The sequence below is a fragment of the Ambystoma mexicanum genome, chromosome 4p (genome assembly GCF_040938575.1).
Source record: "Ambystoma mexicanum isolate Mex_15411 chromosome 4p, UKY_AmexF1_1, whole genome shotgun sequence".
Lineage (NCBI taxonomy): Eukaryota > Metazoa > Chordata > Amphibia > Caudata > Ambystomatidae > Ambystoma > Ambystoma mexicanum.
The window spans coordinates 573,923,248-573,936,512 of record NC_090927.1 but is presented as its reverse complement, the minus strand read 5'-3'; the positions used below and the strand labels follow the sequence as shown (position 1 = coordinate 573,936,512).

Genomic DNA, 13,265 nt, shown 5'->3' with positions numbered 1-13,265 from the left:
CGACTGCTTTGCATGTCAAGCTGAGAGAGGAGTTACATACCGCAAGTAAAGCAGTCAGAGTAGAATAATAGGGACGAAAACCAGATTGAAAGCGAGGAAGCAGTAAAGTTGGAATTGATAAAAGATCAAGTTTGTGAAAAAACAGCACCTTCTAGAAGCTTGTACAGTGACTTGGCAGACTTTGCCTGGACTTCCCTGTAGCAGGTTTTATAGCTTCCGGGCTCTGAGTTCAGAGGGAGGGGACTAGGTGGATCACTGCACAGTTCACAGTGCAGCACCGATGAGTCAAGCAAGCTCCCAGGCTCTCCTGATGGCAGCAGTCACGAAGCAGCAAAGCACAGCTGTGGAATAAACCTCCAAACAGTAAAGCAGTGATGGACCACTCTTCAGACTTCTCCAGGACATCCAGCATCCCAGGAGACACTGTACGCCAGGCCCGCTGTACCCTCCAAGCACACTCAATAGTAACTTGTGTATATAGATTATTTTTTCCTCTTGGTTTTGTCCCTTGTATGCCCCACTTGTGTGCACCTTCGTAAACTGGTTCACCACTTGTTCTCATATTCGTGCTGTTGTACAGGCGCCCTTCATGGTAATACCTCCACCATCTGCAAATGTGTTATTGTAAGACATTTCTGTTCAAAATTAACATCCATGTTCAAATAAATTCAAATACAAACCTCCTCAGTGAAACATTGATGTGGTTCTCGAATATTTAGAAATTCCTTTACCAAATTCCTAAGGTTTCCTGAAAACTAAAACATCTTCCCCGTCTGTGCGGTTGGTGTTCCCTGACACTTGTCTTATCAGTGCTTGGATAACACGAGAGTTCCTTCCATTGTTGGTTGCTCATGCAAAGCAGTAAAAGGGGGCGAAATGGCTATCTGTGAACTTGGGTTGGCCGTCCCTCCATGCATCCCTGTATGGACGTATGCAGGCAGTATTGTGTTAAATTCAAAGGATTACCTTGAGACCCCCCCTGTGGTCTTGTCACCTGAGTTGGTCAATTCAGTTTAGTAGAGGGATCACACCACCCAATTGCTTGCTTTGTTAAGGGACAGGCTATGCACTAGTCAAGAACTACTTTATATCCACTGCTTTCTCCTTACCCAGCTTATCCTTTACCAATTGTATACAGTTAATCTGGTGCCAACACTGTCCCTTCCCTATCATCCATGCTTTTTTAGGCTTTTCTTTTGATCCCTCAATCTGTCATTCAAATCTGTTAGTCCCCTAATTTTGGATACTATTAATAAGAGTAAGGCCCCGCCCCCCATCGTTTGACACATTTTTCCTTTCTTTAACCATAATTCACAGTTAGTTAGCTCCTCATGGTGAAAGGTATCTTCTAGCGGGGACTGGTTATGCCGATTCTCCTGAGTAAGGTTATGCCTTTCTTGTAAATACTTGCACGTCCTGCTGTTGTATTTAATTTATATTTGGTGTGCCGGCAAGCCTGTTGGTGGCATAGGGACTTCTTTAGACTGTTCCATTACCTTGCTTTTATTATATTGTTCCTTTTTTTCTATTTAAATATGATTATATTTCCATCAGCCAAATCACACTCACTATTAGCACACAAGGAAAATCCCAATTTTGTGCCGTCCCGAGGAGAAAGGGGATTAGGATACTAGCGATTCTGCTAAACTATCCTAAAAGGGGGAACAAAATTGCATGCCTACTTCAATCATAATGCCTGGCAAGATTTAAATTCCAAGTTGTCAGACAGAGAGGGTATATTTTATTCTTAGCAAATCCACAAAGAATACTTTACAAAACTATTAACCAGATGTGATCCTTTACCAGTTACTAAATTCTCTGCATTTCATCTCAATACGGGACTAATCATCGGTTCCCTGAGCGGCTACACAGAAGCACCACTTATGGTCCAGACCTCCCTACTGGAGGTTTTAAATAGGGCTCCTTACCTCTTTGTTGGTGGGGTTTTGGAGAAAGCAGTCCACAAGCTGGCAGTGCTCCTTCGGAATGAGAAAACATGAATCCCTGTGCTAATTATTTTGATGAAACCAAGCTCACAAAATCATTTTTGGATAGCAGCAGAGTTTGAGTCAGATTTGTCTTGCAAGACAATCTACAGAGCGCAGTGTTCTCTACCAAAAGAAACCAGAAGCAACTTGATCCACCCACCAGACATCAACCCTTGCACATTAAGCCCTTGTGACATGATCAAAACCGTACACGAGACTTTAAGAAACTAATCGCTGCTATTACACTAAGGAATTGTCTACCCAGACACCTTACTCATAAATCACCTGAATAGGTCCTTCTAGAAAGTGCCTGCCAAAAGTCAGCCAAAATCACAATCTTTCCGTTCTACAAGTGCTGTAATGTTGCATGGTCCCAAGCCATTCCGCATTTCGTGACTCCAGGGGAGTCACTCACACAAAGCTCTTTTCAGTAAATCAAATTCCGATTGAAAAATACGAATGCACACATGAGAAACGGATGTAATCAGAAAATATTATATGCAAAGGAATCGCTTCACATGACAGTTCATGTATAGTGGCTAAAACAAAGGATACAGTGGCATATGCATGGACATTTAAATGCATTTAGAACACAATCACGTGAACGGAATAAAACAAAACTTACATTTTCCCGCAGCTTAGATGTATAAAGAAAAAGCTATTCTCAACATGGTTAAAGAATGGAAAAAAGAAAGGTTAGCCAAGAGCAAGAAAATACCTTATATTCTATGTGCACAACTGCGCAATGATTTAGTATTAAAATCTGTTGTTCTATTTTTCCAACTTCTTCTAGTATATTTTTAATCTTGTGTGTTTTAGTGCAAATTGGACTTTTCCCCAAAACTGAAAATTCATCAGTCATGCACAATACATACACAATGCAACACAAATCATTTAGGAACACGATAAAATGGTTATCCAATACTTACAGTACTTTGCATTTACATTTTAAAACATTAAAGGAATGGTGCAGTCAGAAATATTATTGTCCCTATGGTTCGGCCATGTGTTTTTAACCATACGTTGATCGATCGTACAAACATTTCCTATGCACCTTACTGGAGTTTTCGTCTTTTGTACACAAGTGAAATCAGGCTGCAGGGCGTGTCCATCTTGTGATAATCTTATCAGTTGACGCATCGGCCAGGGTGGACTACCTTTGCGGCACTAAATCATATCCCCCGCCCCTGAGCCTGACATCACTAGACGCGTACCGCCCATTTCACAACACCAAAGCACATCTCGTGTCAACATTCTCTGCACTTCAGCTGACGTGTCGCCATGGAAATGGCAGGATGCCTCTTTCCTCAATAAGTATAAACAGAACGTTTCACAACACACATCATCAGATTTTCTATTCCATTCCTCTCACTGTATTTCTTTGAGTATTCTGTGACTCGTTTCTGTGCTCTGGTCAGCTACCTTTGTTGCTTGTAGCCCGTGCGAACAGATACCAGTACCATTGCTATAAATGATTTTCATTTGTTTACCACACAATGGCAACAATAATGCCCTACCAGTACGAGCCTGAGTATTCTGAGGCGGAATTACTGGAAAGAGAAAGATGCGGAAACGATGGGGCTTCGGACGACAGTTGGGAGGACGATTCAACAGATCAAGAGCCTGAGCCTAGTCGCATGGATGGCATCTCCACCTGGTGTACCTGCAATTGGTGCACGTTAATGCCAACCGAGGTGGAAAACTGCTGCTGCCGAGAAAACTCTGGATGCTTGTCCTACATATCGCAAGGCGAGCCATGGCCGCAATGCGTTACCGAGCTGCCGGACTTCAGGGCAGCCTGCCTCACATGGTCCGTGTTGAGGATTTTGATGGTGCTTATGCACGAACTTTGCGCAACAGTTCGCCCTCGTAATCCAAGTAACGAGTAAGTATACTCTGGTTGTGATGTCTGTTAGGCCACTACTATTTCATGGTTGTCTCCTTTACTGTCTTAACTTCAGTATATCATTGTAATACCAATTTAGTCTTGCAATTCTCTAGTAATAGTCGTTCAATATTGTGCAGTGTCTAGGTAGCAATTGTACTGGCTAAAATGCCATTGGATACAAGAATTGTCATCGACAACTAAGGCTTAATACACTTATCTTGGTCATTTAAAAACAGTTTGTATCTTTCTCTTTTACAGGTGGTACAGGCTCGTGGCCTATCGTTCTTTTACATGGTGGCTTCATGGGAGGCTTGGACACCGCGTTTGACGAGTAATACCCCCCTGTGTCGTTGGTGCCATTCGAGAAACTTTCCGCAGTGACAGCGGTCAGTACAGGGGATTTTCCCTCACTGTGCTGCAACCAGACCTTTACAATGTGTCGTAGTTTTGTGCCATCAAAATAAGAAACAAAATTAAACCCAACATATTTTTTATCAATGGTTGTTTGTTTTTCAGTGAATCAAGTGACCCCAGGCCCATCCATCCCCCCTCCATTATCAAAGGCGTTTGGCACCAGTGGATGTGCGCTGCCAAGGGGTGCTGTCAGGGGAGCGAACGGCCAAGGTGCCAAACACCATGTACACTTCAAAGGTATCTTACGCTCAGGGGTCCTTGTTCACATGCCCTCCTCAGACCCTGTGTCTCCAGGCAGGCTCCCCTTGAAGCAGGCCACGCCCCTGCAATCCACATAAGTGTGTCTCCATTCAGCAGTGTTCTGGTGCCTTGTCTGCACGCCCCAGGCCCATTGATCCCCCCTCTGTTATCAAAGGCAGTTGGCACCAGTGGATGTGCGCTGCCAAGGGGCGCGAACGGCCAAGGTGCCAAACACCATGTACATTTTAAAGGTATCTTACACGCAGGTGTCATTGTTCACATGCCCTCCTCAGACCCCGGGTCTCCTGGCAGGCTCCCCTTGAAGCAGGCCGCGCCCCTGCAATCCACATAGGTGTGTCTCCATTCACCAGTGTTCCGGTGCCTTGTCTGCAATACACATAATACCACGACATATACAGGTCATTCATTCACATACACACCCATTTTTGTAATTCTTTATAAACCACTTGATATTTATCATGAGAACATCTTTGAGCACTGCAAGTGAACTCATGATCGTGCTACCTGAGAACCCTGGTGACCGATGCTAATCTGCTCATCGTCGTGCTATCTGTGAACTTCTGTGACCGCTGCAAGTCAACTCGTCACCGTGCTACCTGTGAACATCGCCCTGTTCTCCTGCCACCAACTACTCTGCTTGCTGAATCTAACTGTTTGTTGGTCAAGGTAAGGGCATGTATCCTAATCATATCTCCTTCATCTGTAAATTTCTATCTATTTCGAACTAACGTACTGAGTAGTGTTATGTTCATTCATCTCATTGCTATTGACTGGAGTTTCATTTGTAATGTTATCGATATATCAATTTTCATCAGTGTCAATTGGCATCGAATTGCATCCTTCGCGGACTGTGTCTATAATATAAGCATGTTTCCTTTTGATGCACGATAGTTCATCCTAGGGACGAGTAACATGTTCTGATTTTCGTCACATCAATGATTTGTTTATGAAAATTATCCTATAAAACAGCCGCCCACGATGCACTGGTTTTGCCGTGGTGACCAGGTGACCAAAACAAAGCTTGCATTGAAGAATGTATGGTATAAGTCCTTCTTTCTCACATTTTTATGCAAAGTAAGTTTTGAATAATGTTGACTTTTTTTTGCAGAATTTACAACAATGCCTGCATGTTCGATTTTCGGTTGCCCTTCTAAGACCCATGACAAATCTGAAGGCACTACAATGCATGTATTCCCAAAGACTGTAGATCGAATTAGAGAATGGGTCAGATATTGCGGATCTGCACCAGCAGAGCTTGAAAGTAGAGTCAAAAAAGTCTAGGAGGACAAGAGGGGTGATCGATACCGCATCTGCAGCCTGCACTTTACCCTGAATATGTACGACACATCCTTGTACACAAAGAAGAATCAACTGACGACTCCTCAAAAATTGCTCCCAAACGCTATTCCGACTCTATTCGTTCACATGCCGCCACAGGGGAGTCACGCTTCTGGATTTATCTTAAGGCCTTGCGGTAGTGGGCAGGTAAACACTGTGCTTTCACATTTCACAGTTTCGTCGAGCTACTGTGGGACCTTCATTTATCGTGGTAGGGCCAGATGGATAACAGTGTGTAAGAATCTTTGGGTTTCGGCAGTTGCCTTACCATACAGTTCCCCAAGCCGCTGAATAACTGCTCGTCACACAAAAGGGATGAGATCTAGGCTACTCAAGATACTAGGCACGCAAGAAGTACTGACTGTGAAAACATGCCATGGGGTAGGAGGCCGTGAGATAAGCAGAGGTGGGGGTATTGCTAGACACACTTTGACTCAGTTTTTGTGTTTCCTCGGCTACAATTTTGGAGTAGGTCGCATTCTGTCATTGCCAAGTTTCCCCTACCCCTCAGCAGCGCCACGAACAGCGAGCAGTGACAGCCCCCAAATTTTTCCTCCAGGGCCCGTGCTTTACAATTCCAGTTCTCATGGATGCGTTGACACGAGATATTGCAAACTAAGAATGTATGTTCATTGTGAGTGAAGGTCACCAGCTTTTAATTTTTGCTTGCGAGCTGAGGAAGCCCACGCGTCGCACACACAGTATAAGGTTCTATTGTTTTTTGACCTTGAGAGTCAGTGACCATTCCGAAAGGGATTGAATTGAAGGAGGGGTGTAATTATGTAAGATATGATAAGGTTGTCCAATTCCAAAACTGGACTTGGTTACATGTAAGTTCAGTTTATGAAAACTCGTTCACACGAACAGAGTCTGCATTACGCCAAGAGAATGGAAATGCAGAATATAATGTAAGTTTCACTTTAGACGATTTTATACCAGAACTAGTCCAAATATCAATAGCTGACCGTTATTGCTGGATTACATTGTACTCGTTCGATCTGTGTGGCATAGTGCAATGAAATGCGCAAGTACAACCTTTGTGTGCTGGTCTTTCTACCGGGTACATGGGCAATCCAGAATCGACACGCATGTAGACCACTACTCTGTTCCCCCTGGTTCAACGCTAATAAATCATTACATTGTGCACCTCAAATTGTTGCCTCAGCTTACACATTATGTTTAGAGCTGAACATACTCCATTGCACTATCCTCAGAAGCAAATAGTGAAGTACTTTCCACGTTGTGTTCTCTCTGTTCACATTGTGTCACGTCTGTGCTAATAAGTACAATTATTAATTGTAATAAAGATCGGCTACTGAGACATATTTCTATTTTTATGTTTTGCAAACGGGTACATCCTGCCATTCTGCGATTGTCATCTATTCCAGACCCCAACCGATAGTTTCTTCAACCGCCAGCTGCAGCTACATGTCAATCACTGGATTTATTTGACTCTTTTTTGAGACGATCGCCAAGGACTGATATACCGTTACGCTGTACCAGCGATTAGGAGCAACATAACCTTTACGGTGGTCTAGTGCCAAGTTGATGCACAAGCATTGCAATTCACTGTGCGACCAAAGTGCTTCTTTTCCCCAAAACGAACACCCTGTACACCCAAAAGGAACAGCGCGTGACTCACAATAACCATTTGGGGATCGAGAGCAAAGAAAAAAAGTTCCATTTTGATTGGATATGTCAATCGCCGAATGTTCTCGAAGCATTTATTGTGAAATAAATGTACTTTACCAATTGTACAGTTTTGCTGTTTCCTTTTGAAGTACAGTTTCATATTCTGAATTGTGACGTGCTGTGTTGTGAGACGATGTGTGTTGTTTTCCGGGTTCTACGTCAAGTCGCATAGGTGACGACTGGGTGAGTTTGGCTACGCTACCCAGTAACGTCAGGGAGAAATGCGGAGAATATCAATGATTTGGTGATGTCAGGCTCAGGGGCGGGGGATATGATTTAGTGCCACAAAGGCAGTACACCCTGGGCGATGCGGCAACTGATAAGATTATCACAAGATGGCCGCGCCCTGCTGCCTATTGTGTACAAAAGACGAAAACTACGGTAAGGTGCATAGGAAATGTTTGTACGATCGATCAACGTATGGTTAAAAACACATGGCCGAACCATAGGGACAATAATATTTCTGACCGCACCATTCCTTTAAGAACATTTTAAAATAATCTGTAAATTCATGTTAAAAGATTCCCACAAACCCCCCAACCTCCATATCCTATAGTCATCACATCTGTAAGTCTTAAAATCTCTCAAGACCATCAATAGCCTTAATTTAAACAGTTTTCTATATGGACCCAAAGTCAATATAGTACAATTTGCATGGCAAGTGATTTAGTGTTAAGAGTAATTCCAGAAGTCGTGTGTCTTAATTGCTTCATAAGTGTGAAGCCGTTTTACACAAGTACTCATGTATAATGCACCCAATTTAACATATTCTGTAAAAACATGCTTGGCCGTCTCCGGTTTGAGGCACTTTGCATATTCAGCAGTAACGGGCCTTGTTCGCTATTTAACGCTGAGACCCCCCCGCCCCCCTGATTGTCAATATGGGTAATTGGTCTGTACGTAACAGCAACATTAACTGGCGGACCGCTGAATCAGCACATAGCAGTAAATAAGGATGTGCTATTTAACTTGATACTTCTGGGTAGCGCTTCAATTTATATAGTTGCAAATCTCTATTGTACCAATCCCAGGCGTCAGGTTTTTTTTATTAAAAGTTATCTTCATTACAACGTAACTCGCACCCCCTGCTCAAAGCTGGGAGTCCAACCAATGGTCTCACAGTTCTATATTTAGCTCTTTGACTTTCCCTAAATGCCCCTTATTGTCAAAGTTGGGAGGAAACCATGATGCTGAATTCGTCCTGAGAGAGGGAACATTTCAAAGACTTAATACAAAGCTCACCTCTCCAAGTACCATATCATTTAGAGAAATGAAACCCAATTCAAGGCAAAGAAACTCCATGGGGAAAGACGGGGACAACCTCAAGATACTGCGCTAAAAAGTCTCCTCCAGTCTGCTCATCCGTTTAAGGTCTTTCATTGCAAGTGTTTCAAGCCCATATAAAATTGTCGGGCAAAAGCACTGCTTATATAGAGAAAGAATACTATCTAGTGAATATCCTGCGTGTTCTTCAGAAAATTGACCTACTTGCAGCATATTGTCTATTGCTTTCCTAGATTTTATTTCAACTATAGGTCTATAATTTGCGGCAGTACTCAATTCTAAACCCAAGTACCAGTAATGAGCTGCTTAATCTAGAGGGCCCAGGATGGTATTCATTTCTAGCCTATTGATTTTCTTTCCAGCTGTATATAAATGTGTCAGTGCATCATAATTGCAAATCAACCCGCCAATGCTTTTTTTGGCCCCCCCTGCCTCCGGGTGGTTTTTGAGGCTCAACTTGGACAAATTCAATTTTGGGGTATTATGAGATATATTTATCACAATGACCGTATAAGACTTTCGCTTAGAATTCCAATATTCCTTTTAAACCATCTTTTAGTATTGATTCTATTAATCCTTGCAATTGATGGTGGTTACTTCAGTAATAGCCTCTTCATGAGTTTCCATCTAATCTCGGTTATATAGACTTGGAAGCTTGTAATCTCTGGGGCCTTTTTTATTCAATACTTAGATGCCATTCTGGGTGGTGGGGATATTGACCATCTGACCAGGGGTGTTCACTATCTGCTCCAACACCCCGCTAGACTGGAACTTTGCTTAACATCCTGCAACAAAGCAAAATAATTCAGAACCACATTTTCTTTGTCCATGGTTGGAAGACCAGGTGCTATGACCAGATATTTAGACTCTATTAAAGGCTACTCCTTTCAGAGCAACCCCTTCCCTGTTAATCCCATCATATATTAGGAGGTGGATGCAGACAACAATGGCACTGCATTTAACGAGGAACAATTGTTAGATGCGTTCAAGTATTAAATTAAGGACAAAATCAAGTGGAGGCATTGGATGCCTTCGTATACTGGGGTATTGCAGAGCATCCTCAGAGAATTGGGGAGGCGGGGTGGATGCAGAACAGATTGGAGAAGCTGGGGCTATTCATGAAGCAGTTGGTTGTTGACGCACATCTGAAAGCAGCCCTTGCTCCAGCAGTAGCTAGCTCCAACTCTGGGTACTTGAGTGCAAATCACTGGCATGACCTATGAAAATCAGGGGCCACCTTCCCCCCCTCACCATTCACACCACTTTTCAGAAGCTCTGCTTTTTCCCCAGGCTAGGCTAGGAGATAATTTCAGATGTGGGGGGCGAAGGTGCTCCATCTGGGTGATCTCGTTTCAGTAAACTATGCAATGCTGACATCGACTAAATTACCTTCAGTTGAGGCACTGGGAAGCCCGCCTTTCGCTGCCTTTTTAGAAAATACTTCAAGGGGTACGATCACCAAAGGGGCTAATTTCTGCTATTTACAAGGAAAGTATCCTCTTGGGCCCAGTTTGTATATGGATGTTTGAGAAAAGAATTGTTGTGGGAACAGATCTGATGAGCAGCAAAGACCTCTCTGCATGCAGACTAAAGATATGCGGTATAAACTACTCCACAGACGGCATCACCCTCTGGCTCAGACAAGTAAACTCTGTGAGGGAAGATTTGGTGCCTTCTGGAATAGATGCGTTCCTCCTTTCTTCATCTGTGGAGGAAAGGTCTGGCCATCAGCCTTTTTGATTGGTGGTTTGCTGAACCATTGGAGAACTCGTTAGATATCCAGTCTCGTATGAACCTATGTCATGCTCCTTGGTCTCTCTCGCAGGAGCTTGTTCCTTGTCGACTGGTCTTACAGGATGTTTGGCTTCCCCACCATAATCCTCCCATTCCTTTAAACTGTTATATTTTTTGGTTGATCACCACTATCCGATTGGCGTCACCTTCTCAGGAAACTAAACCTCTACCAGCTAGCCCCCTCCTACATACTACTTTTCACAAAACAGTTCTGGACATTGGCACAACGTTGGCAGCTTGCAAGGTGTGTATGTGGTGCCTGAACTACCTTCTCACCCACCTTATGGGCCTTCTTTTGTGAAGTAATCTGGTTGCAGAACACTGAATTCACTTGCACCTTTCTTGCTCGTATGTTTGGATATGTATGCACTATTTACAAATGACTTTACTTGTGCAGTGTATTACGAAGCATTTCCATGCGCTCTGCTTTGCTGAACTGCTTCTAGGGAATTGGCACAGCATTCATTGTTATTTTGTAATCCTTGTAGGCATACAAATTGCAGACCAGCCGCATTCCAACCATTCAGAAGTACCTGTCAGGGAGCCAAAGAAAGCCACCCCTCGAACAAAAGCAAGTACAAGTCATAAAGGAGATTTACCAGCTCGACTGAAAAATGGAATTCACTTTGCAATTAGAGCAGCTAAAGGCCGGCTGCTCTGGGAAATGGAAGGCCCCAAATTCGTCCTACTATGCAATCGCATATTCTGATTATCTGCAAATTGCTACCTGTGTCTATTTACATTGCTAAAGTGTCATGCATGCGGACTAGTGAGAACCATCTTCAGAATTAGCCCCCTTCTGTTTGCAATGTTTGTTCTGTTTGAAGAAAAAGCGTTTTCTGCTGCACGTAGCACATTGTAAGAGATTTAATGAGTAACTATTTTAAAATTAGAATGATTTTAAAACTTCGCCAATAGAAAATGAAATAAAATAAATCACTGTAGGTTGTCTTTAAATGTAATTAACGTGCGACTTTACGTTAGCAGAGTGGATAACTGATGTCGGAACGTTGTCTGTATTAACATGTATGCAAACAATGCACAGAAGTTCCATGTACATGTAGAACGGTGCCTAGAATAAAATCAACCAGTATGCCAGGCAATCAAATGCATAATGAACTGTACAATATACTCCTGGAGAATAAAGTGCCTTTGGAACCTTGCGAGTACTTTTTCTCGGTCATTCCTGTTCCTCGGATATTTGCCAAATATGAACGCCTACAAATGGCATTTTGCCCAAAATGTACTCTGGAAATTGTGTTGTATGGAGTAGAGAACCTTCAAGATGCAGCAGTACTGGCAATGGAACACAAATACCCTCCTTGGTGGGAAGGGCAGGGGGGTGGCCCCAGTCCAGGTCATGCAACACAGTATCTATTCATTGGACCCAAGCATCACGATTTGCATAAAAGCAGAGAGCATTTTGGGAACATAAGAATATGTCCACCATTTTAAATTTGAAACATGTCTGGGTTAGTGATTCAGCAAGAAAACATTTTGAGTGGGTAATGGAAGCTGGACTCTGCTCTTTTCATTGGCCACAATACTCTAACAAATATATGAAAATTGTAAGCCATACATACCAATGTGGACAGGATGTGTGGCTTTGGCTGTTTCTGCATTCAGTCATGCATGCAAGTCTTCTGAAGCGAGGGCTCCTGCTCCTCGGGAAGGAGCAGAGTGCCTGCAGGCATTTCTGCCCTTTTCTTACCATGGGTGCAGCTGTCGGAACCTTTGCATACTGAACGTCATTTCACCAAAATGCATGGGGTAGCGGAAGTGACATCACATGACCCTTGACCACTGATGACATCACAGGAAGTGATGTCATTTGACCCCACCCGAAGTGATATCGCGGGAAGCAATGGAACTCGACCTTTCACCCCTTGAAGAAAGAGGAAGTGACATCACCTAGCATTGTTCCTAAGTACACTACAAAAAACATGTTTACGATATCACTATAATGTGATGATGTACATGTCATACAAGAATGGATCACCATATGTATCCTGAGGATCAGTGTGTATAGACCCATATTACCAAATTACTGTGAATGCAAGCAGATGTCCATGGCCAAATGATAATGATGTGTTATTATATAGCACTTACGCTTAAGCACTTTATATAGAGAAAATATAGAACCAATATCACCCAACCTGTGTTGGTACTCATTTATCGACCTCAAAGATGAAGGGCTGAGTTGAGGTGTATAAGAACAGACTAAATCAGTGACTCACCCCCTGAAGTGTGCCTGAAATAAACCGAGTGTAGCAATTACTGTATAGAATTCAAGAAAGACATATTATTTGGTATTCCTTTTCTTACTTGTGGCACCCCGGTTTTATAATTTTTTTTTTTTTTTTTAAGAGTCCTGAACAAGAAAGCGAGCCACTCCAGAAGTTAAGAGCCACACGGTGCTGGCCACAGCCCAGGAGCTTGCAGGAGTAGCAAGGGAGACCTCAGAGGTCGTAGTTGCGACCTCTGGCGACCCCTAAATGACTTCCCTGAGAACACCAATGCAGCAAAAGTGTCCAAATATACTTGCAGAACACAGTGAGCAAAGCAGGAAGAGATGCCCGTAAATGCAAACATAGTGGGAAGGATGG

At 43.0% G+C, this 13,265-nt stretch overlaps 1 protein-coding gene across 4 annotated transcripts in view; it reads left to right on the top strand.

The window, feature by feature from the left end:
* The window catches only part of LOC138453356 (glutathione S-transferase-like), an 812,433-nt gene extending 800,611 nt beyond the window's left edge, over positions 1-11,822 (top strand). For all 4 annotated transcript variants that reach the window (XM_069606105.1, XM_069606107.1, XM_069606109.1 and 1 more), the window contains one exon: positions 11,148-11,822. In XM_069606105.1, the coding sequence (XP_069462206.1) occupies positions 11,148-11,270 (123 nt within the window). In that variant the 3' untranslated portion in view covers positions 11,271-11,822. The remainder of the gene's footprint in view (positions 1-11,147) is intronic.
* Positions 11,823-13,265: the final 1,443 nt, after the last annotated feature.